The sequence below is a fragment of the Myotis yumanensis genome, unplaced genomic scaffold (genome assembly GCF_028538775.1).
Source record: "Myotis yumanensis isolate MYYU_CA2020_CCGP unplaced genomic scaffold, mMyoYum1.0.hap1 SCAF_1, whole genome shotgun sequence".
NCBI lineage: Eukaryota > Metazoa > Chordata > Mammalia > Chiroptera > Vespertilionidae > Myotis > Myotis yumanensis.
Genome location: NW_027223752.1, coordinates 56,876,016 through 56,902,267, shown reverse-complemented (window position 1 = coordinate 56,902,267; position 26,252 = coordinate 56,876,016). Strand labels below are relative to the sequence as shown.

At 42.5% G+C, this 26,252-nt stretch overlaps 1 protein-coding gene across 1 annotated transcript in view; it reads left to right on the top strand.

Annotated features, from left to right (window-relative positions):
• The first annotated feature begins 3,582 nt into the window (after positions 1-3,582).
• Positions 3,583-26,252, top strand: part of MINDY2 (MINDY lysine 48 deubiquitinase 2) — a 69,093-nt gene continuing 46,423 nt past the window's right edge. Inside the window, exons 1-2 of the mRNA XM_070421852.1 lie at positions 3,583-4,532; positions 18,638-18,695. Coding sequence (XP_070277953.1) covers positions 3,663-4,532; positions 18,638-18,695 — 928 coding nt within the window. The 5' untranslated portion in view covers positions 3,583-3,662. The remainder of the gene's footprint in view (positions 4,533-18,637; positions 18,696-26,252) is intronic.

Genomic DNA, 26,252 nt, shown 5'->3' with positions numbered 1-26,252 from the left:
TGTTGGAGTCTAATAGTATCCAGCTACTCTACAATGACCGGGAAGCTAGAAAAGAATTGATCAATGACTTCAAAATGATGAAAAGGTATTTCCAATGTTGAATTTTCTATCCAGCCAAACTATAAAATGTAGATAGAATAAAGATCTTTTTTTCAGACATATGTGATCTACAAAAATGTGCTTCCTATGCATTTTTTCTCAGGAAGCTAAGAATATGTTCAACCAAATTAAAGAAAGAAGATAGAAGCCCTGGCTTGTGTTTCTCAGTGGTTAGAGCATTGTCCCATTCACCAAAGGATCAAGGGTTCAATTCCTGGTAAGGACATATACCCAAGTTGTGGGTTCTATTCCCAGTCAGGGTGTATGCATGAGCCAACCAATAGATGTTTCTCTCTCATATCAATGCTTCTCTCTCTCTCCCTCTTCCTTCCTCTCTCTCTCTCTAATCACTGAAAAGCATATCTTGGGTGAGGATTTAGGAAGAAAAGAAAAAAGAAAGAAAGAAAGAAAGAAAGAAAGACAGAAAGAAAGAAAGAAAAGGAAAGAAAGAAATCGAGAGATGCAAATCAAAATGACAATGCGGTACCATCTCACACCTGTCAGAATGACTATCATCAACAATCAACAAATGACAAATGCTGGCAAGGATGCGGAGAAAAAGGAACCCCTGTGCACTGCTGGTGGGAATGCAGACTGGCGCAGCCACTGTGGAGAATAGTATGGAGTTTCCTCAAAAAACAAAAAATGGCCCTGACCGGTTTGGCTCAGTGGATAGAGCCTCGGTCTGCAGACTGGAAGGTCCCAGGTTCGATTCTGGTCAAGGGCATGTACCTTGGTTGTGGGCACATCCCCAGTGGGAGGTGTGCAGGAGGCAGCTGATCAATGTTTCTTTCTCATCGATGTTTCTAATTCTCTATCTCTCTCCCTTCCTCTCTGTAAAAAATCAATAAAATATATATTTTTTAAAATGAAACTCTCATTTGACCCAGTGATCCCACTTCTAGGAATATATCCCAAGAAACTAGAAACACCAATCAGAAAGGATATATGCACCCCTATGTTCATAGCAGCACAATTTACCATAGCTAAGATTTGGAAACAGCCTAAGTGCCCATCAGCAGATGAGTGGATTAGAAAACTGTAGTACATCTACACAATGGAATACTATGCTGCTGTGAAAAAGAAGGAATTCTTACCATTTGCAACAGCATGGATGGAACTGGAGAGCATTATGCTAAGCGAAATAAGCCAGTCAGAGAAAGATAAAGATCACATGATCTCACTCATTTGTGGAATATAATGAACCACATAAACTGATGAACAAAAACAGATCCAGAGACAGAGAAGCATTGATCAGACCATCAAACCTCAGAGGGAAGGTAGGGGATGGTGGGGGTAAGGGAGATAAGGGGGAGAGATCAACCAAAGGACTTGTATGCATGCATATAAGCCTAACCAATGGACACAGATAACAGGGGGGTGGGGGCATGAGTAGGGGGGGTAGGGGAATGGGGGGATAAGGACACATATGTAATACCTTAATCAATAAAGAAAAAAATTTTAAAGATGAAAAGGATTCACACAATAAATCAAATCTGTCACGTAGGAAGTTTTTTAATAAATGTTAAAATTAAAAAAGGAAGAAGGAAAGAAAGGGAGAAAAGAAGAGGACAGGAAATCCAAGAAAAGTAAGGAATCAAGATGGAAGAAAGGAGGAAGAAATTTCTAAAACAGAGCAGATCAAGAGGTGAGTGTTCCAAGAAGGATGTACTAAAGATTAAAATGCATCTGAGAGATAACTTGATATGGGTGTCCATCCTGGTAAGTCAGTGGCCGAGTTAGTGATAGATGAAGAGTTAAACATACAAACAAAATGATGAGGCAATTGTTAATTCCAGGAAAAACAAAACGTTTAACAAGAAATGTAATCACAGTCATAGTAAAATACCTCACTTATTAGTGAATAATATTCACGTAACTCTAATGCTTTAAACTTTGAATACTTTATTTAATTAAAAATTTTGAAATAATTAGGAGTTTGAAGCAAGAGGAAGAATGCTGTGAGAGAAAAGAATTAAAACATCTTCTATGGGAATCGATCAATAAATGGTATCTACAACTTTTAAATGAAGAAATCAGAGTATAATCATGTTACTGAGGAATGCACGGATAAGGAGCTTAAAAATATGTAGGAGTTGAATGGGACTGCTTCTTAAAAAACAAATCAAAAGTGTGGAGAAATATTATGATGCTATTAGCTGATATTACCCCAATACATTTAATTTAAAAAATTCTTTTTAATTGAGGTTAAAAAAGTGTGGTGGGATAGAACAGAAAACTGCTTAGTTTTTATATAAACTATTTGACTTTTAAGACCCTTACATTTCCATATTGAAAATTAATTTTAAAACTTGGAAAGTAACTATTTTATTTTAAAATGGTATTTTTGACATCACATTTAACCAAAGAAATGTGTTAAATGAGTGAATGAAACACTACTTTGCAATTTTGTGTATCTTCTCTAACCAAGAGATACAAAAGATTACATTCTATTCGTTATCAGGCACTTAAATGTCTGACTATGAAGGAAGATCAGTTTTGTCAACTTTTGTATCCCCAGATCTTAGAAAATATTGAAATTTTTTTTTAAGGGGAAAAAGGACCTTGTCTGAAACAGGTTTGAAGAAGACCCAAATCCATTGTCACCAAAAATCTTCCAGGCTACTCTGTCCTCTTTGATAATTGCCCGGCCTTATGAGGTGTCAGTTCAAATTAGAAAAGTCACTTTTTCAGGAATGGGCACTTCCTACTCCAAGAAAAGCGAGGCCAAGTTAACAAAACCGCAAAGACTTGGCTAATTCAAGCACAAGCTAATTTATTATTATTGGCCCAAAGGGCCCACTCTTTTTTTTTTCTTTTTTCTTTTTTCCTGCGCAGGCCAATATCCACAACTGTGCAGACGCCAGTGGCAGGGCGAACGTTTTCATCAGTAGTCGGTGGGAAGCATTGTTTCTCAGCCAAAACGGAGGGAGACTGGAATTTGTTCAGTGTAGTCATCCAGACATCTCCAGTAGATCCCAGCCTTTCAAACCTGCATCTCGTAAGAAAATACCTCAATTTTCCATATCACAAGCTGGGGAAACAAATCTGAATCCTTCAAGGGCGAGCTCTTTTCCAAGGACTGCAACCTACCACCGCCAGCTCAGGATTTACGAGCCCAAGACCGGGGACGCACAACATCTAGCTCTCCGGGATCCCAGCCAAGCGGCGCACCTCCGCCTTGCCTTTCAATAAGCCGCTTGTGGTCTGGCTGCCCCGCAGTTCAACTTCCGGTCACATAGCGAGAGGATGTTTTCCTCCTGGCCACGCCCACCAGGCCACGCCCACCAGCCACGCCTTTCGAGAGCGCGCTCCGGCGGCTGGCCAGCGCGCGCGCGGGAGGGCGGGGCCGCGGGGCTCGCCTTCCCCGGGCGGCGCGCAGGCACGCCCAGAGCGGGCGGAGCGCGCAGCGGCGCGCGCGCCCCCGGTGCCCTCCCCCTGACGTGCCTGGCCGGGGCTACGCTAGGGCGCAGTAGCTGCCAGTGCCGCTGTCATGGCGTCGGAGGCGCTGGGTGAGGAGAACCCGCCGCGGTCTCTTTAGAGCGAGGGGCGGGCGGCTGGGTATGGAGAGCGGCCCCGAGAGCCTGCAACCGCTAGAAAACGGGGTGGCCACCGGGCCAGCGCCAGAGACAGCTTCTGCGCAGGAAGGGCGACCGGAGACCAAGCTCGCTGCTGGGGATGGTCCCGAAGTATGGGCGGCGGAGAGCAGCGGCGGGAATGGGCAGGGGGCGGCGGCCGCCGGGAGGAGCCTCCCGGACACGGTTTCTCCCGCCAGCTCTTCTCGGGTTCCCGGACCCTGCAGCTCTTTCCGGGGCTTGGACTTGCAAGAGAGCGATTTGGAGAGTCCCGCTGCCCAGAAGGTGCCTCTGAGAGGGCAGCGCAAGGTGACCGCCTCCCCGGAGACGGCCGAGGCCGGAGCGGGCCAGGGGTTGGGTGCCGCCGGTGACGCGGGCGCCTGGCCTGATCCCGCAGGCACCTGCCAGCCCGAGGTAGCGGCCTCGGGCTCCGAGGAGCCCAGCAGCGCCGGCGGCTTCAGCAGCAGTTGCAGCGACCCGAGCCCTGCCGGGGAATCGCCGAGCCTGGACTCCCTGGAGTCGTTCTCTAACCTCCATTCTTTCCCCAGTAGCTCCGAGTTCAATAGTGAGGAAGGAGCTGAGAGCAGGGTCCCGGAGGAGGAGGAGGAAGAAGAGGAGAGGGAAGAGGGTGCCGCGGCGGTGTTGCCCGGGGCTGTTCCCCTGTGCAGAGGGGAGGAGGAGGAGGAGGGGGAGGCAGCTCAGGTGCTCGCGGCCTCCAAGGAACGCTTCCCGGGACAATCTGTCTATCACATCAAGTGGATCCAGTGGAAGGAAGAGCACACACCCATCATCACCCAGAATGAGAACGGACCCTGCCCTTTGCTGGCCATCCTCAATGTTTTGCTTCTGGCCTGGAAGGTACATGCTGTAGCTTCCTATTTCCTACAGCGTTTGGGGAGGAGGGAAACGGAGTAGGGGAGATGCTGCAGATCAGCGGATGGCTTCCTCTTTTCTTTCCTCATTCATCAGTTCCCTTTTCTTATTTACATGAGATATTCATTCGGGGCCTCCGAATTACACGTCTATCAGAAAGAATTGCTGGCAACCTCAGGTCTCACTTAAATAGGAGTTTAACATTCAGTTGTGATTGATATGCTCACAAAAAACCAGGGCTTAGAACATCCTAAATCCTACGATTATTTTTAAACTATATTTTTTATTTATTTCTTCTTACTGACTTTATCACATATGTAAAAGAGCGAATAATAGGGGAAAATGGTTTTCAGAAGTTATCATCAATCCATGATGTCAGGGACCAAGTTCTAATGGTTATGTTCAGTCTATTTTCCAACTAATGCTTGTTCCATTTGGGTGTGGATACTCAGAGGAAATGGTGATAGGGAAGATGTGGCCCCTTAAATTCCATTTAAGGAAAAGTATTGGTCTGAGACCCAATTACCACAACTTCTTGGTTTTCAAAGATTATATTTTAAATTTATGCATGATTTTTACTTGCCTCCTCTTTGGCTCTTCTTAAATAATTTGGCATTATCCCCAGTAACCACGCATCAGAATGTGTTAAGGGAGCTAAAATTGTAACAACTAAAATAAGAAAAGGTATATTCAAGGTAAAGGAACATAAAAGGGAGGGCCTTCAAAAGTAAGCATATTGAAGACTCAGAGTGAGTTACCTATAAATAGAGTATCATATCTGAGCTTGCAGTTTTAAGGTGCTGAGAAGATGCCTCTCAGCATATTTTATTTTCAAATTGATAATTATGTCTAGATAACATGTTCCCTAGAAAAAAATAACCTGGGGTGTTCTGGCCAGTTAAGGCGTAAATCAAGTTAAGGGAATAAATACTATGGTATTTATTATATGCCTTCGTCTCCCTGTTACTAGAAATGTTTGATGCAAAAGAAATAAGATTAGAAATCTTACCAGTATCTGGTACATCCTGGCACTCGAATGTTTTAAATGAAAACTGTGCCTGCTCTTAAAGCTATTGGGGTTGCAGCATTGACTTGAAATTATCAAAGAGCAATGCAAGACCATACACTATAAATACTAGGTTATAGGAAACAGATTGAAATACATTGGATATCTCAAAAGGGGACATTTTCCTTTGGTCTGGCATAGTCCCAGAGAGCTTCCTGGAATCTTTCGGTCTTGAACCAAGCTTTTAAGGAAAAGTAGAATTTTTTTTTTTTTTTTTTTAAATTAAATCTTTATTGTTCAGATTATTACATTTGTTCCTCTTTTTTCCCCCCATAACTCCCCTCCTTCCAGCTCCCACCCCACCCTCCACCCTCACTCCCCACCCACTGTGTTCATCCATAGGTGCATGATTTTTGTCCAGTCACTTCCCGCATCTCCCACACCCCTTTTTCCCCCAAGAATAGTCAGTCTATTCCCTTTCTATGTCCCTGATTCTATTATAATCACCAGTTCATTCTGTACATCAGGTTATTTATTCACTTGATTCTTAGATTCATTTGTTGATAGATGCATGTTTGTTGTTCATAATTTGTATCTTTACCTTTTTCTTCTTCTTCCTCTTCTTAAAGGATACCTTTCAGCATTTCATATAATACTGGTTTGGCGGTGATGAACTCCTTTAGCTTTTCCTTATCTGTGAAGCTCTTTATCTGACCTTCAATTCTGAATGATAGCTTTGCTGGATAAAGTAATCTTGGTTGTAGGTTCTTGGTATTCAGCACTTTGAATATTTCTTGCCATTCCCTTCTGGCCTGCAAAGTTTCTGTTGAGAAATCAGCTGACAGTCGTATGGGTATTCCCTTGTAGGTAATTGAGCCTCTTTCTCTTGCTGCTTTTAAGATTTTCTCTTTGTCTTTTGCTCTTGGCATTTTAATGATGATGTGTCTTGGTGTGGTCCTCTTTGGATTCCTTTTGTTTGGGGTTCTCTGCGCTTCTTGGACCTGTAAGTCCATTTCTTTCACCAGGTGGGGGAAGTTTTCTGCCATTATTTCTTGAAATAGGTTTTCAATATCTTGCTGTCTCTCATCTTCTGGCACTCCAATGACTCTGATATTAGACCGCTTAAAGCTGTCCCAGAGGCTCCTTACACTATCTTCACACTTTCGGATTCTTTTTTCATTTTGCTTTTCCAATTGGGTGTTTTTTGTCGAATCTTTGGTTTGATTATTGTACTCCTCTGGTCTGCTATTGGGTATAATATTCTTTATTTCAGTCCGTGTATGCTTACTTTCTAATTTCTTTATCGTAGCATCGAGGGTCTCATTAGTTTTCGTGAGGCTCTGCACAAATTTATGGCAAGCCCTCAAAATTGCGATTCTTAGCTCCATATCCTCCATTTCTGTCATGTTTTTTTGTCTCCGCATCTTTTATGCTTTCTTGGTGCACCCCCTTGTGGTCTCTGTGCGCAGTCTTGTTCTAGCCAAGCCTTAATTGTTGTAGTTAACACTAGAGGGGTTTGACCACCAGGCCGGCTGGCTGTGGAAATCAGCTGTGTGGAAAACGTCTGCCTTCTGGGGAGGTGCTAATCCAGCCTTTGCCTGAGGCGATCGGCAAATGGCTGTGCGCAGGTTTTGGGCGGGGCGGGATCAACAGGGCGGGCGGAGGGAGCAGTTATGGCCACGCTCAGTCCCGTTCCCAGAGGCTCTGCTTCTCAGAACCCCGCAGCCGCTGCAAACCTCGGAGAGAAAGCTGCCCTCAGGTCCCAACTGATGCCGGATAATCCCGCTTCTCCCGTTTGAGTCTGGGTCCCTAGAGACTCGCCCAGATCTGGAGCCCAGAGTCTGAGACTCACTCCCGGCAGAAAACGACAACTGCGCCCTCAGCCACCAGCCCGCTTTGCGCGCGCACCTCGGTACCTTTGTATTTTCCACACTGCGCCGCCTCTGAGCCTCGATTTGCTGTTCTCTTTCCTTCTAGTTGTAGAGTCTCTCTTCAGCCAGCCTTCCTGTGGTTCTGGGTGATGTCCGTTCAGTCTTTTAGTTGTATTTTTGAAATGGTTGTTTGCGGCAGCGGTCTCCGGTGTTTACCTACGCCGCCATCTTGGTCTCTCCTGGAAAAGTAGAATTTAACAAGGAAATGGAATTCCTGGGAAAGAGAAGAGTATAAACACATGGGGAAAAAATAGAATGGAGAGAGAGAGAGAGAGAGAGAGAGAGAGAGAGAGAGAGAAAGAGAGAGAGAGAGAGTTGGATGACAGGGGTGGTCAGTTCATATTGGAGAATAATAGAAAATAAAATTGAAAGGTAAAGAAGAGCCACTTGATGCAGGCCCTTGATGCAGAGTAGGGAATTGGACTTGATCCTGTGGTCCGGAGTTCCCAGTCTTTTTGTAGGAAGGTTATAATAGTTTCCTTTAAACTTCATTTTTTTTTCTTAATTTCTATGTAGTACTGCAAAAGTTCAGAGGAAGGAAAAAAATACTATGGAATATTTGGGGATAGATGAGCATTGAACTGACTCTTTTAAATGTATTTTTAATTGATTTCAGAGAGGGAGAGAGAGATAGAAACATCAATAATGAGAGAGAATCATTGATTGGCTACCTCCTGCACAAACCCCCACTGGGGATCAGGCCCACAACCCAACTTGGTTATGTGCCTAACCGGGAATCGAACCATAACCTCCTGCTTCATAGGTCGATGCTCAACCACTGAGCCACACTGGCCAGGCTGAACTTACTCTGAAAGACATGACTTCAAGTGAATGATCAAATGTTTGGGTTCCCACTATGAGAGGTACTAGAAATAGAAAGACCAATACGACGCAAGTCTGGCCCTAGCTGGTTTGGCTCAGTGGATAGAGTGTTGGCCTGTGGACCATAGGGTCCTGGGCTTGATTCTGGTCAGGGGCACATACAAGGGTTGCAGGCTCCTCCTGGGCCCAGCTCCTTGTCAGGGCTCATGCAGGAGGCGACCAATCTATGTGTTTCTCTCTGTCTTCCCCTCTCTCTTCCACTCTCCCTAAAAATCAATGGAAAAATATCCCCGGGTGAGGATTAACCAAAAATAAAAATTAAAAAAAAGAGATGCAAGTCTGCTCTCATATAGGTCTCTATTAGTGGAGAGACAGACTTATGAACAGTAATTACGGTGCATTGTGAGAAGTTCTAAATGTGCTATGGAATTAAAGAAAAAGGGGTAATTGGGAATGGGATGTGTTAATAGAAAGCTTCAAAGAAGTGATAACCTGTGAATTGGGTCTGAAGGATGAGTGAGAGAAGGTCTAACACAGGGAATACTGTATTCAAAGATACTGAAGCAGAGAAAGGATTGTCCTATTTGGGGAGTACGGTGGAGGAGGGAAAAAAATGCAATAGCAGGAAATAAAATTAAATTGCAGGCACGTTGCCAAAACCGGTTTGGCTCAGTGGATAGAGCGTCGGCCTGCGGACTGAAGGGTCCCGGGTTCGATTCCGGTCAAGGGCATGTGCCTGGGTTGCGGGCACATCCCCGGTGGGAGATGTGCAGGAGGCAGCTGATCGATGTTTCTCTCTCATCGATGTTTCTGACTCTCTATCTCTCTCCCTTCCTCTCTGTAAAAAAATCAATAAAATATATTTTTTAAAAAAAATTGCAGGCACGTTAATGAATTTGAAGATTATTTTATAAACCTATGGTTCTTAGTCTTCTCTCTGCCTCTAGGCCAGTGCTTCTCAAACTTCTGGCCCTTTAAATACAGTTCCTCATGTTGTAACCCAACCATAAAATTATTTTCGTTGCTACTTCATAACTGTAATGTTGCTACTGTTATGAATCGTAATGTAAATACCTGATATGCAGGGTGGTCTTAGGCGACCCCTGTGAAAGGGTCGTTCAACCACCAAAGGGGTCGCGACCCACAGGTTGAGAACCGCTGCTCTAGGCTATTACTGCACACAGAAGTTACAAATCAGTAATCCTCAATGGTTGATAGGGAGACAGGTTAAAAGAATTAAAGTTAGATAGAGCAGTGTTCTTAAAGTGAGCCAGGGGTTCTAGAGGCAAAAAATATTTTAATAATAATACTAAGATGCTATTTGCCTTTTCATTCTCATTCACAAGTGTCAGTGGAGTTTTCCAGCCTGCATGATGTGTGATGACATTGCTCTGACAGTTAGTAGAATGTGTGCTTGTGTATTGTGTTTAAAACTTTTCTCAGTTTTCATTTTCAGTATGGTAAGTATTGATAGATGTAACCCATATAGCTCTTCGAGGACCTCAAAAATTTTAGGACTGTAGAGGGTTCTAAGACCAAAAAGTTTGAGAAATGCTATAGTAAAGGAAAATAGTAAATAGGGTATGAAGGTAGGTATCAGATTTCAGAGGACCATCACTGGGTGTGTTTAAACTTTCTATGATATATATATACTAGAGACCCGATGCACAAAATTTGTGCACGGAGGGAGGGGTCCCTCAGCCTGGCCTGCACCCTCTCACAATCCGGGACCCCTCGGGTAGGGTCCTTAGGCCTGGCCTATTTGGGCTTTACTTCCCCCAGTTGCCAGCAGATAGCCCCGCCCCCGTTGCTGCCACTGCTTGCCATCTGTGGGATGCTGCCCCCCTCCCCTGCCACCGATAGCCTCCCTCTATGGTGACAGGCATAGGGTGCGATCGCTTGGCTGGCCTGGGCCTCCATTTGTGGGCGATCTATTGGGGGGTTGGAGGGGCCCAGATCAATCGTCCCACAAAGGGAGGCCCTACCCACCCGCCACAGTGCAGCTGCCAGTCGGGTAGCCTGGGCCTCCCTCTTTGAGGCGATTGATCACTGCCCACAGGGAGGCCCTGCCCACCTGACCAGGGCTCCTTGATTGATCTTTGGGCAGAGGGTGGCCTGGGCCTCCCTCTGTGGGGCGATTGTGGGGGATGGCAGGGCCCTCCGACCCCAGACCAATGGCATCACACCCACCTTGGCAGGCCTGGCACCAATGTGTGTCATAGTGTGGTCATCTGGAAGGTCATCTAGATGGTCCTCTAGATGGTCGTTCTGTTGTTAAGTAGTTTGGTCGATTTGCATATTATGCTTTTATTATTATAGATAGAAGGTGTTGGAGTTTGTTTTTGAGGATCAATTAGTGAAATTTTAGGCATGAAAATTTTACGTTTCCTTCAACCTCTCCACATTGCACGGATTCATGCACTGGTGGGGTCCCTCAGCCTGGCCTGCACCCTCTTGCAATCCAGGATCCCTTGGGGGATGTTGGAGAGCCGGGTTCAGCCCAATCCCCACAGGCCCAATCCAGACAGGAGGGAGCCCGATCCTGTGCCTTGGGCATCTGTCCCCTGGTGGTCAGTGCCAGTCATAGCAACCTGTCGATTGGTCGTTCGGTCGCTTAGGCTTTTATATATAGTGATATCCCATGTTCAAAGGCTGTTAAATCGCATTGTTTACCCATATCTTCAGAAAAAAATCACTTCTGTTGTGGTAAACAACCTGCTTCCTTATTTATAATGGTCTGGCCCTCTAGCAACTTCAGCGCGAAATTATAGCTAATTTGCCTACAAACGTCAGGTGGTCATAATAATCAATGTATATAGCTGATATTAGGGAGTTATTATAAATTACTAGACAGAGGAATGACATAGTGAAAGTGGTCTTTTTGCTTGATATTAGATGAGAGTTAAGACTGTAGTGAGTGTAGCAGGAAGAATTGATAAGGATAGCTCTTTTGGATGGGAAATTCTTTGCCCCTTCTCTTTGATGTCACGGTCTAAATGATGATCACTACCTGGATAAAGGAAATGAAGAAGATGGCACCAATTTTTCTAATCTGGGCAATGGAGATTTCTTGGGCCATTCAAAAGATAGAGAAGGTATTTTAGGTGGGAAAGTTGATGTCAAAGTTAGATCATGTCAGGTTGGAAATGTCTGAAAAAAATATAAATGTTCATTCTGCCTCTAGAAATATGGACTGGGTCAGGAAAGAGGGGAAAATTATAGAAAAAATTGAATTAGGGAAACATTATGTAGGTGTAAGTAAGTATGATAACTATAAGAATAAATGAGAGTGGGGAGCAATAGTTGTCAACTTTTTTCCACCTCAATATATGTGCGGAGCTACAAATTGCCAGCATAAACATCTTCTCTATCTTCCCTCTATTTCCCCACTCTCCTTTCCATCCCATTTTTCAGTAGACACAGAGAAAACAGGAATAAAGATTAAACTTGGTGGGGAGAAGGGAATGCTAAGCATTAAGGGAGAGAGGGCATAAACTAAAAATAAGAAAATGTCATGATAATCCTCTGAGAGAGAAGCTGTAATAAAGAAGTGGTTATGCCCGGCCAGCCGGCGTAGCTCAGTGGTTGAGCATTAACCTATGAACCAGGAGGTCAGGGCACAAGCCCCGGTTGTGGGCTCCATCCCCATTTTGGGGCATGCAGAAGGCAGCCGATCAATGATTTTCTCTCATCATTGATGTTTCTATTTTCTATTTCTCCCTCTCCATTTCTCTCTGGAATTAAAAATATATACATTTAAAAAAGAAGTAGTTATTGTCAAATATAACAGCATCAAGTAGCTGGTTGAATAGGAAATATTTTGCCAAAAAGACAGGTGTGAGGACAACAAGGTTGCTGAAAAGTGATAATACAGACATTTCAGAATAGGTGGTAAAGTTCTCTTTGGAGGAAGAACAATCTTATTTTCTGAAGTAATGAAAGGAATGGGACAAGGCAGATACATACAGAGACAAGATTATGTTAAGATAGACAGATGGAAATTGAGGTCTCATTTTCCATTTTGGCAGAATAACAGTTGACCTCTTCAGAAATAACTATCAAACTTGTAAGTAATTAAGGAGGAAAGAGGTTGTAAAGCATGAGGGGTTGGTATGAGAAAAGTACATTAAATTCTAACCTAGGAGATTATGCCTAGGAATTTGAGGCATAAGTAGGAAGACATGAGTAGCAATGAATAAATTAGGGTATTTAAAAACTTTTAGTATATCAGTTTTGCTTTATTGTTATTCCCCCCCCCCCCCCCCAATAGTTCTCTTATACCTGGATATAGGAGCAGGAAGAATGGCTAGTTAGGGTTATCAGGGATTGGGCTTTTAAAGGGTTGATTCATGGTGAGTCAGTGGAATTAGAGTTGAAAGTGAAATAGTTGATCATCTCTTTTTTGAGTATGAAATAATGAGAAAATCAATAAACTGAACATATTGGGAGGATTTCAGTGATTCAAAGGAAGTAAATGCTGTGGTTCTGGATGAGAGATGACAGTTAAAATGATCAAACAGGGTTAAGTACTGAGTTAGAAATGGAGTTTTAATTAAAATTATCTTTGGACTGGTGGAGAGTAGGTAGGTTATTATTCATAATCTGTAAAATAGTTGAGCTATGATATTCCAACAAATCAAGAAAGAAGGAAAGCTATTCATTAAGTTGCTCAAGCTCAAATTTCTACATCTTTTTAACTGATATCAGGTAACTTACTCAAATTTATGTCTTGGAATACACTTTCAATTTGCTTCTTTAGGCTATATTTGGTTGAGCCACGACCTATAAACCAGGAGGTCACAGTTCGATTTCTGGTTGGGGCACATGCTTAGGTTGCAGGCTCGGTCCCCAGTAGGGGGACGTGCAGGAGGCAGCCAATCAGTGATTCTCTCTCATCATTGATGTTTCTGTCTCTCCTCTCACTTCCTCTCTGATATCAATAAAAATATATTTTAAAAATAAAAACAAACCCGATGCCATTTATAGGTATATTTGAGGGTTGTATCCCATATAATTAGACTAATTAATTAATTATAAAAATCAACAAGTTAGAAGATATATAAAATATAAAATTTATTTCTGATGATATTGGCCTTATTTTATAAATGTTGAAAGCTGAATTCATTATGCTTTTTAAAAATATATACTTTTATTGATTTCAGAGAGGCAGGCAGAGGGAGAGTGAGATAGAAACATCAAAGATGAAATAGAATCATTCATTGGCTGCCTCCTCCACGCCCCACACTGGGGATCAAGCCTACAACCCTGGGCATGTGCCCTGACTAGGAATCAAACCTTGACCTTCTAGTTCATAGGCTTATACTCAGCTACTGAGCAATGCTGGCTGGGCCATTATGCTTTTATTTTTCTACTTTTTCATACAATTAAAATGTATTTCTGATGATTTCAGAGAGGAAGGGAGAGGGAGAGAAAGATAGAGACATCAATGCTGAGAGAAAATCATTGATCCGCTGCCTACTCCATGCTCCCTACTGGGGTTGGAACTTGAAACCCAGGCATGTGCCCTGACCAGGAATCCACTCAGCGACCTCCTGGTTCATAGATTGACTCTCAGCCACTGAGCCACACCAGCTGGGGTTGCATATAATTTAAATTTTACATTATGAGACATTTTTTAATGTTTCTGCCTTAATATTTTTGTTTATGAAGGTATTAATATAATAAAGGGAGTCAAGAGAGGAACACCAGGGTTCTGAAGCAAGGCATTTTTTACATTAAACTGGTTTTGTTGTAGGCAGGGAAGGGAACCAGATGTTTGACCTATGGGGTCAAACCAGACCTGGGTTCAGCAACCTTGGAATTTGAGATCTGGCTAGGAAAGAATTCAGAGCCAAGATTCAAACTATAATAGAACATTTATTTGGTAAGTCACAGAGGTAGAAAAGTTATTCCTAGAAGAAATGAGCATAGAAAACAAGTGGTAGAGGTAAAGGAAGGACTTGGAGCTTAGAAGTGAGGAAGGCAATGGTAACCACCTGGAGGGATAAAAGGGGAAAGGGGAAGGAGAGTGCTCTGAATCCTTCCTAAGGGTTTTTAAGGATGGAGATTTTAGGGGAGGTCCCAGGGGAAGTGTCAGCAGCTTTCCAGGTATGTCCTTTTAGGGCTATGGTCTCCATTGATTGATTGGTCAGCGCCAGTGGTCATTATTCTATGCAGCTATGGCTGCTTTTATTGTTCTTCTGGGTCTGGAACTGAAATACAACTGAAGCCTAGATGTTATCTCTAGGGAGGAAAGGTCAATGGGTCCAAACTGCAAGATCAGCAACATGCTAGGGAAGTAAGGTCACCCTGGAGGCTAGGTCCCACCCTACAATTGTCCTTTGCTAGGCACCCAGGGCTTTCCACTGTCGGGGTTCATGTCCCAGCATCAAGAAGGGTTCAGGAATCTGGAAAAGGCTGCGCGTAGATGACATAGGAATCCAGAGACTAATAAAGAGCCCGGAGACGAGATATAATTTTGAAAGGCATTGGGGGTCAGAGGACCTTCAGCTAAAGGAACTGAAGAGTCCCTCCTTGCCTAGGACCCCTTGCTTTTATTAACACAATTTGTCCTGAGGCAAGGTGGAGATAATACACTTCAAAGGGTACAGAAGCATTGTCAGTTTGGGGAATAGCTTACTGCTGTACAGGTGTTTGGCCAGTAGGAGGCAATAACATGGAGATTAAAATGCCCTTTAACTGTCTGGCAGCCACAATCAGTTTCCTATTCAGTTTGGGGAAATGCCTTTAGCCATTCCCACCAGGTGACTACATGTGTGACTCAACCCTGTTGAGTCCCCAAGTTTCATCAACCTTTTGATGAAACTCTTGAAATTATGACATGCTGGAATTGGTTCCCAGCATTCCACCCTGGTGACCTTCTGTACTTGGCCCATCCTCCTTGCTCTGCTCAGGTCTGTCTAACTGCATACCACAGTTTTTCCAGACATTAGTCCTAGAAATCATAAAATAAGAATTAATACATTTGATTCTTATTTTGGTAAAAAAACAAAAAGAGCTTAAGGTTGAAGAAAAATAGGAAAAAAAGACACCACCATTCTTCACCCCTCACCCTCACAATCCGGCCCCCTCCCCTCCCCCCCAAAAAAAAACAAACCAAAAAAACCCAAAAAAACAGGAACTAGATCAAAACATGCCACAAACTTGAGGGAGCTATTTGCTAGATTACCTAAGAGCTAATTTCCTTTTTTAAATATGTTTTTGTTGCTGTTGTTGTTAATCCTCACCTGAGGATATTTTTCCATTCATTTTTATTTTCCATTGAGTGGAGGTGTGGGGGAGAGACAGAGAGAGAGAGACACACACATCAATTGGCTGCCTCCTGCACAAGCCCCAACTGGGCAAGGATCCAGCCTGCAGCCGAGGCCCGAGGTACCCAGAATCGAACCCGTAGCCCTTCAGTCTTAGGATTATTATTAAAACCTTGGCACTGGCTTTTAAGGTAATTGTGGTAGAGGAAAGCAAAAAGAAAAGCAAGCTTTCAGGAATACCATTTTGTGGATAAAAAAAATTAAGATCTGTTGATAGCTCCAAAATGTTAGTTGTTAGTGAGAGGCAGGTATTTTTCTTCACTATTAGCTCTTTCATTTCTAGTTTTAATGAACATCCAGGATATTTTATTGGCTAAGATTCAGAAAATGAATATACCACTGAGGATGCTTGTGAATAAGTTAGTTAAAATATTTGTGTATTTGTTGTCTTACTTCTAAAATTAATATACAGATTGTCATTTTCTATTTCAAATGTTTGAAGAAACCCATGATAGGCAATTATTTGGAAATTCCAAGGCTGAACCCTGAAATTATCTGTTTTCAGAAATTTGTTTATAGAATGTATTTCCCAAATACATATACTTGTTAGTGCCTTTGTTTCTTATCTTGATAATTTTATAGTAGGACTACTACATTAACCAAAGCAGAGGATAAGCTTCGTTTATGGAATTTTTCTGGTGAATATATTTCAGTAGCGAATATGTTTGGAATAAAATAATATATAGGTCTTATTTTGTTTAAGAAACATTGCTAGGTGTAATGGTCTTTCAGATTGGCCTGATAGTTGTTCAGATATGAACATCACAGTGAATATAAACTACTGGTTTAAATATCAGACATCCAAAAGCAATACTGAAGGCACCTATAGCCTTCAGTTAAAATCACCTAAAGCAGGGATCAGTAAACTTTTCTTGTAAAGGGCCAGATAGCAAATATTTTAGGCTTTGTGGGCTAATATGGTCCCTTTTGCCAAGATTCAACTCTGCTACTATAGTGCAAAAGCAGCCAACAATACATAGATCATGTTTTAATAAAACTTTATTTAGAAAAACAAGCAGGGACCATAATTTGCCAATAAGTTTCAGTTTAAAAACCTACCATATATGGGAACTCTCCATAATTTCTGCTCATTTTTTTTGTAAACCTAAAACAGCTAAAAAAAAAAAAAAAAAAAAAAGTATTGCCCTAACTGGTTTGGCTCAGTGGATAGAGCGTCTGCCTTAAACTGAAGGGTCCCGGGTTCTATTTCGGTCAAGGGCATGTACCTTGGTTGCGGGCACATCCCCAGTAGGGAGTGTGCAAGAGGCAGCCAAATGATGTTTCTCTCTCATCGATGTTTCTCTGTATTCCTCTCCCTTTCCCTTCCTCTCTGTAAAAAATCAATAAAATATATTTTTTAAAGTATTATAATTTTTTTGAAACAGAAAATGAAAATAATTAGAATTGAGCAATGATCAAAACCTCCATGGAATCTCTTGGGTTCACTGAGTAATAAATGCACTGGATGCATGAATCATAAGCATCAACTATCATGCTCTCAGAGGTTCTCACATTGTTCGATGTTACAGGGATCTTTTATAAGACCTATTTTATTCATTGATTAAAACAAGCAAACAAAAATTTGTGGCATGCTATTACCATATTTGGTAACTTGAACACCCAGAGAACCTTTTTCAACACTTGGGGGATTTGGAGAAATTTCTGATTTAAATTATTTCCTTGGTTGAGTAGAAAATAATTCTGAACAATTTTAAATTATGCAGTTCTTCTCTTATCATTGATATGTTAATTACTTTGGTTGAATTTCCATCCTACACTATTGATTTTTTCCTATGAATATACCACAGAGTATGCTTTTGAATAAGTCACCTAAAATATTTATAATTATTAGCTGTAATATCTGTGTAACTCATGCCAGTTCATTTTAAAAATTAATTTAGACTGATGTGTTGCAGCTGAATTAGCTTTAGAAACTTAAATATGTATCTAATTTTAACTTTTTTATTGTGGAATATAATAAGAAAAGTACATAAAACAGAAATGTCCAGTTTAACAATTTATTGCAAAGCAAACATCAGCAGAACTACCGTGCAAGTCAAGAAATAGAGCATTGCCCTAACCGGTTTTGCTCAGTGGATAGAGCATCGGCCTGCGGACTGAAGGGCCCCAGGTTCGATTTTGGTCAAGGGCATGTACCTTGGTTGTGGGCACATCGCCAGTAGAAGGTGGGTAGGAGACAGCTGAAAGATGTTTCTCTCTCATTGATGTTTCTAACTCTCTATCCCTCTCCCTTCCTCTCTGTAAAAAATTAATAAAATATATTTTAAAAAAAGAAAGGAATACAGCATTACCAGTACCCCAGAAATGTCTAATAGGCTCCTTTCCAACTATCACTTCTCTTATCCCTAGGGCTAACCATAATCCTGATTTTTATAGTATCCATTTCCTTACTTTTCTTTGTAGTTTTATCACCAAGTATGCAGCTCTAAACAATATAACTTAATTTAACCTGTTTTTAAACTTTACAAGTGGAATAATACAGTCTGAATTCTTCAGTGTGTGACTAATACTTTAATACTGTATTCATGTTAGCCATTCAACAATAAAAAATGGCCAGCATAGACTGAAGTAATGGGATATTGAACTGTATTTAAGCCTGTCTTCAGTAAAACTGCTCGGTGAGTGAGTCACCTGTCACAACATGTTTGATGCCTTTTCCTGCCCTTGAACTGCCTTTTTTTATCATGCAGGACATTGTTATAGGTGCCCAATGACAATCATGGTGAATGGTGAAAGGCAGAGCACTAGGCGTTGGAAAAGGACATCTCAATGTCTATGAGACCTTATATCATTTTGTAAATTTTATTGTTATAGGATTGACTATTATGCTTTATAAAGATTCACTATCAAGATTTTAATGTGAATGTTAATGTATACAAATAGTAGATACATATAGGTACATACATGTATTTATGACAGAGAAACACTTTAATCACCTAAAACATTTGATTTTATAGAAAAAAATACTTTGTTTTTCAGGTGAAACTTCCACCGATGATGGAAATCATAACTGCTGAACAGCTGATGGAATATTTAGGTTAGTGTTGAAAAGTGGATGATTTTATATCTCTTTTAAAACAAAGTGTTCAAAGCTAATATGTTACTAAGTCTGGTCAGTGTGGCTCAGTGGTTTAGCGTTGACCCATAAACTGGGAGGTCATGATTCCATTTCCGGTCAGGGCACCTGCCCAGGTTGCAGGCTCAAGCCCCAGTAGGGGGCGTCAGGAGGCAGCCGATCAATGGTTTTCTTTCATCATTGATGTTGCTATCTCTTTCTCCTTCTCCTTCTCTTTGAAATCTAATCTAATCTAATAAAAGAGAAACATGCAAATTGACTGTACCTTCACTATGCCCCAAGCCACGCCCACCCGCCAATCAGAGCGACTGTATGCAAATTAACCCAACCAAGATGGCGGCCAGCAGCCACGGAGCTGGAGCAAGCAGGAGGCTTGGTTGCCCCAGCGATGGAGGGAGCCAAGCTTCCTGCCTGCTCTGGCTGGCTGTGGCCTCCGCAAAAGGCAACAAAGTTTCAATTATAGTAGACAAATCCCAGATATCTGCTTCCAGCCAGCCTCCACTGGGAGCTTGGGTGGCTGGGGGCCGTGGCCAGCCTGCAAACAGCCATCAGCCCCTCACCCAGGCTGGCCAGGCACTCCAGCGGGGACCCCCACGCTGAAGGGGTTGTGGCCAGCCTGCAAACAGCCATCAGCCCCTCACCCAGGCTGGCCACACCCTCATGGGCTGAGAGTCTCCACTGGGGGGTTTGGCAGCCTGCAAACAGCCATCAGCCCCTCACCCAGGCTGGCCAGGCACCGCAGCAGGACTCCCCTCCCTGAAGGGGGTATGGCTAGTCTGAAAACGGCCCTCAGCCCCTCACCCAGGCTGGCCAGGCACCCAGCGGGACCCCCACCCTAATCCGGGACCCCCTTCAGGGCAAACCAGCCAGCCCCCACCCGTGCACCAGGCATATAATAAAAGGGTAATATGCAAATTGACCCTAACAGCAGAACGACTAGGAATGACTGGTCACTATGACACACACTGACCACCAGGGGGCAGACGCTCATTGCAGGAGCTGCCCCCTGGTGGTCAGTGCGCTCCCACAGAAGGAGCTCTGCTCAGCCACAAGCCAGGCTGACAGCTGCCAGCACAGCAGTGATGGCGGGAGCCTCTCCCGCCTCCTCAGCAGCGGTAAGGATGTCCGACTGCAGCTTAGGCCTGGTCCCCGCTGGTAAGTGGACATTCCCCGAGGGCTCCTGGGCTGCCAGAGGGATGTCTATCCGCCAGCTTAGGCCAATCCCCCGGGGAGCGGGCCTAAGTCAACCAGTGGACATCCCCCGAGGGGTCCTAGACTGCGAGAGGGTACGGACCGGGCTGAGGGACCCCCCCAAGTGCACAAATTTTTGTGCACCAGGCCTCTAGTAAATAAAATAATGTAAAAACATATTTAAAAAACATGTTATCAAATCTCATGTTCCAGAAGTGCTATTATATAATCTATTTTAAAATTATAATTTTTAATCTCTTAATTAGAATTTTTTATCAATATGTCATTCTTCTTGGATGTTAAAGCCTTCTTTCTGACCAGGATTAAAATTCTATAATATTTATGAGACTGAACAACATTTAGAAAACACAAGATGTATATTAATTCCAATAAGTTGCACAATGAGAAGTAGCACAGAAACTCTGATATTGCATATAGAAACTGTTTTTAAAAAAATACTGATTACGCCCTAGCTGGTTTGGCTCAGTGGATAGAGCATTGGCCTGTGGACTGAAGGGTCAAGGGCACATGCCCAGGTTGTGGCTCGGTCCCCAGTAGGGGGCATGTGGGAGGCAGCCGATCAATGATTCTCTTACATCATTGATGTTTCTATCTCTTTCTCCTCTCCCTTCCTCTCTGAAATCAATACAAATATAAAAAAATAAAAATTAAAAATACTGATTAGCCTTGAATAAAGACCCAGGAGGTGATTTAGAGCAGTGATACCCAAAGTATGATTCATGGACATGTGCCAGTTTATGAAATGTTAGCTATTAGTATGCAATGAGATAGGGGCTTGTGCCAGTATATAAAACATTTACAGGAGTAAGCACACTGTTTAGTTCATCTGAAACTTTTTCATAGCAAAATTTTCTTGGTGAAGGAAGTAGTGTATTGAATTGCATTCTTAATGCAAGCCTCTTATTTCAAAACAGACCATCAATACACAGTTTACAGACCAGCTGCATTGAGTAGAACTTGTTTACAGAGTAGGTAGTTGTATATCACACTGAGATATTTTCTGGTTTAACAAAGAAAAGTTTATATATTTACTAGAGGCCTGGTGCACAAAATTCATGCACTCAATGGGGGAGGGGTCCCTCATCCCGGCCTGCACCCTCTCGCTGTCTGGCAGCTCTTGGGGGATGTCTGACTGCCGTGGAGGTGGGAGAGGCTCCCGCCACCACTGCTGCACTCACCAGCTGTGAGCCCGGCTTCTGGCTGAGCACTGCTCCCCCTGTGGGAGCGCTCTGACCACAGGGGACAGCTCCTGTGTTGAGCGTCTGCCCCCTAGTGGTCAGTGTGGGTCATAGCGACCGGTCGTTCCACCATTTGGTCGATTTGCATATTAGCCTTTTATTATACAGGATACGATTACCAAATTGAAATCTTAATCCATATTCTCACAATTTTTTTAGTAAATTTTTATTTTTTTAAAAAATTGTCAGCTGATTACTTTGTCTTTGTCATTCCAGAAAACTAGCTAACTGGTTTTTTGTGAGATTTAGGGTTAGTGAAGTAATTGAGATTACAGCTTTTGGAAGACCCTTTTCTTTGTGTAAGTAATATTATTTCATTACTAGAGGCCCTGGGGGGTGGGGGGTCCCTCAGCCCAGCCTGCACCCTCTTGCAGTCCAGGACCCCTTGGGGGGATGTCTGACTGCTGGCTTAGGAGCAGGCCTAAGCCGGGAGTCGCACATTCCCCGAGGGGTCCTTAGCACTGCTGCAGAAGTGAGAGAGGCTCCTGCCATCGCCGTGAGCCCGCCTTCTGGACGAGCAGCGCTCCCCCTGTGGGAGTACACTCACCACCAAGGGGCAGCTCCTGCGTTGAGCGTCCTGCCCCCTGGTGGTCAGTGTGCATCATAGCGACCAGTCATTTTGCCATTTGTTCAATTTGCATATTAGCCTTTTATTATATAGGATATTTACTGGCTAGAGAACATCATAGATAAGGGTAGATTACTTTGAATACCTAGATATCTAGAAATAAAATATCTATTTATACCTCTTTTAGTTTAGCTTAGTGATTCTTAGACTTTGTGATTTCTAAATTATATTTAAGGGGTAGGCTAAAATATGTTTGATGCTTTTGAGCAGCCAGTATGACTGCCAAGTAGTGTGTAAAGGGGAAGTAGTAGGAAATGAGAGAAAAATAATAGGGTCGGATCATTTAGGGCTCTGTAGACTATTATAACAATGTTGACTTTAGCTGGGAGTAAGCTGGGAAGCCATTAGAGAATTTTGAATAGAGAAATGACATGATAGGACTTCGAGTTTAATAAGAATTATCTGGCTGTGATGTTGAAATAGAACTTAGGGCCCTGGCTGGTTTGCTCAGTAGTTAGAGCGTTAGCCCGCAAACCTTCAATGAAGAGTGAGATATTAGCTGGATCAAATGCTGCGAGTAGTTCTAGCAGGAAGAAGACTTAAAATTTGACCATTGACTGAGCCATAAGGAGGCGATTGATAACCTTGACATGTAAGTGCATGGGATGAAAACAGGCTTGGAGTGAGTACAAGAGAAAACTGGAAATCCTCATATACAGCCAATAGGAATGTAACAGAGCTCATTTTGTCTCAGAAAGTATGCAGACAAAAGCAAGTAGAGAGTGGTAAAAGCAGGGAGGACATTTGGAATATTAATATCACTTAAATGTTAGCTGCAAAGCTTTGAGGAAACAGGTCATAGGGTAGAAATTTTTAATAGGGAAAAAGAAACATTAATGAAGAAATATCTAGATCTGGGGTATTTGAAAGTTTTGGGTGAGGGGGAATCAGCAACTAAGACCAGTGTGAAAGCAATATCCTAATGGGAGGTGGGGGAAAGTGAGCAAGAGTGGTATGAGAAAAGAGATTCTGAAGAATTTGCCTCACCAAAAGTAAACTTTATTCAGGGCCAATCCTGCTAGGGCAAATTGTTTAATTTTCTAAACTATTTGATTTTTTTCCTCTTGAGATTACTCCAGTTCTTTAGAGAAACCAGAGACACTTTTGAGTTAATAAGCAAACACTTGTAGAAAGATTATAAGAGAAACCATTAATTGCTTTTCTAGCACCTAGCTGAGAAACCACAAGGGAATGGGAATTTTGATTGGCATAGGTTAGATGAGGAGTGAATTTTAATTTGGAAATTTCTTACTAGAATAGTAGAGCAGGGCCATACATGGACAAGGCTTGTGGGAAAGCTTTGGCATAAAGAAAAGAACAAGACAAGCTAGAATATCCAGGAAATGCTAGGAGGTCTAATAAAATAAGGTGAGGAAGAAGTGTAGGTGGAAGGTAGAAAATGGATAGAAAGATAATGTATAAAAAAGTATAATGCAAATTGGAATTTATGTTGTAACTTTACTCATCTGAAATAGTTTGTGTGATGATTAGACTAACATAAGTTGGCACTTACTACATTTTAACTATATTATACTTTATCATTATCTTATTCTGTTCCCTGTATGTTGTTTGCCCAACCAAATTATTGTTTTGGGGTGTTTTTTTTTTTAATATAATTTTATTGATTTTAGAGAGGAAGTGAGAGGGAGAGAGAGGTAGAAGCATCAATGTTGAGAATCATTGATCGGCTGCCTCCTGCATGCCCCCTACTGGGGATCGAGCCCACAACCCAGGTATGTGCCCTTGACTGGAATCGAACCCGGGACCCTTCAGTCCACAGACTGACACTCTATCCACTGAGCCAAACCAGCTAGGGCAAATTATTGTTTTTAAAGAGAACCATGTATTTCCTAATATTTGCTTTTACCCATTACTAGACATATAGTAGACTCTCAATAAATAGTTTTGTTTTCTTTGCTTTTTTTTTACTTTATTTGTATTTATTATATGCTGAATTTATTCCTGGGCCATAGGTTTGGTTTTCTTTTCTTTCTTTTTTTATATAATATGTTTTTTATTAAGAGAGAAAAAGAAACATCGATTGGCTCCCTCCTGTATGCCCCGTACCGGGGATTCAGCCTGTAACCAGGGCATGTGCCAGCAACAGGAATCAAATTGGTGACCTCTCAGTGCCTGGGAGGACAGTTCAACCAACTGAGCCACACAGCACACAGGCCAGGGCTGAGGCTATAAATTTTTGTTTCTTCTGGGATATCTTTTTCTTCTGTGCAACCTCCTTTTCTGTTTTGGGAACAGTCTGCTCTTTTTCAGTAAGGATCATCTCAGTGTGGTAGAGAGGGCTGAAGTATGGGTTAATTCACCCATGAGCTCTGTAAATTCTGTGTTGCATCTTGGGAATTTTGTGCACCTGAATGTGTTCAATGACCAGAGAATTTACATCTAAACCCTAAGTCAGCATTGTTCTCTGCATTTTTAAGCATGTGCAGCAAAAATTCAACGCTCTTTTTGGGCCACCAACCCTGTGCCCAGCCCCACTGTTTGGTCTGGGCACACCTACCAACTCCACCATTGTAACGACGGAATGGCACGCATTGCTTCTGTAGAGTGACATCCTTTAAATACTTGGTGGCTTTTCGAATATGTATACCCTTGATGGCCTGGGCAGTCTCACAAGTGTTCTTAAAGTGAACATGAACATTTGAACATCTTGATGTGCATGATTTTGTGGGGCTTTCTGGGTCAAGTAAATAGCAAACTATTTTCAGAGGTCACCTCTGGCTGCTTTCGGGAAGAGCTGAATAAATAGTTATTGACTCAAATAATATTGTTGACCAGTTTCAGATGATAAAGGTTAGAAAAGCTAGACAAAATAGCACTCTTGAGAGAAGATTTATTTAGGTATCTAAAACTGAAAGATGTTCCCTTAAAAACTCAAACTCTGCCTTTTTTTGTTTCATTTTGTTTTGTTAATCCTCACCTGGAAGATATTTTTTCCATTTCTTTTCAGAGAGAGTGGAGGGAGGGGAAGAGAGGGGGCGGGGAAAACATCGATGTGAGAGAGACTGGTTGCTACTGGCTGCCTGCAACACATGCCCTGACCAGGGGCAGGGAGTAAACCCACAACCCATGTACATGCCTTTGACCAGACCCTTCAGTGTGCAGGCCAATGCTCTAACCATTGAGCAACCAGACAGTGTCAAACTCTGCCTTTTAAAAATATCTGATTCTTCACCCTAGCCCATTTAGCTCAGAGGATAGAGCGTCGGCCTGTGGACTAAAAGGTCCTGGGTTCAATTCCGATCACGGGCACATGCCCGGGTTGCAGGCTCAATCCCCAGTAGGGGCGTGCAGGAGTCAGCCGATCAATGATTCTCTCTCATCATTTGATGTTTCTACCTTTCTCTCCCTTTCCCTTCCTCTCTGAAATCAATAAAAATAATAATAGTAATAAATAAAAATATCTGATTCTTCTATCAAATGAAATATAGGATACAAGTATAGCAATTATGTTCTCAAATATATATGTATGTGTGCCATATATTATATGTGCCATATATTATATGGACTCAGAAATATTTGTTATATAGACTTGCTTATATATCTCTGAAAATCAATTTGTTTAGTGCTTTTGGAGTTCTTGTATCTATGCAGAATAAAATCTTTCCTAGATTTTGCTATCTTTTTTTTTATTTTGTTTTTTTAAACATCTATTATTGAAAATACTAGAAGCCCGGTGCACGAAATTCATGCACAGGGGGAGGGAGGTCCCTCAGCCCAGCCTGCACCATCTCGCAATCCGGGACTGCTGGCTCCTAACTGCTCGCCTGCCTGCCTGATCGCCCCTCACCACTTGCCTGCCTGCCTCATCGCCCCTAACCACTCTGCCTGCCTCATCACCCCTAACCCGTCTGCCTGCCTACCTGATTGCTCCCAACTGCTCACCTGCCTGCCTGATCGCCCCTAACAGCATCTGCCTCAGTCCCTGCCCCCACGGCTTTGTCCAGAAGGACATCCAGAATGAGGTCCAAAAGGTCGTTCAGCTGTCCAGTCTAATTAGCATATTACACTTTTATTATTATAGATAGATGTCCCCCTTTTTCCCATTGACCCCTTCTACCCCACACCCACCTAGATTTTCCTATCCTAAGTTCTAATTAAAAGTACAAATAATAGCATGGCCATTGTAGCTCAGTGGTTGAGCGTTGACCTATGAACCAGGAGGTCACAGTTCGATTCCTAGTCAGAGTACATGCCCAGGTTGTGGGCTTGATCCCTAGTGGGGGTGTGCAGGAGGCAGCCGATTGATGATTCTTTCTCATCATTGATGCTTTACCTATCCCTCTCCCTTCTTCTCTTAAATCAATAAAATATATTTTGGGGGAAAAACTACAAATAATATATTAATGTTTGTAGGAGTTTTTTTTAGCAGAGTTGGAAAGCTTAAGAGAATACTTGATGCAGTCTTTAGAAGTTTATTTT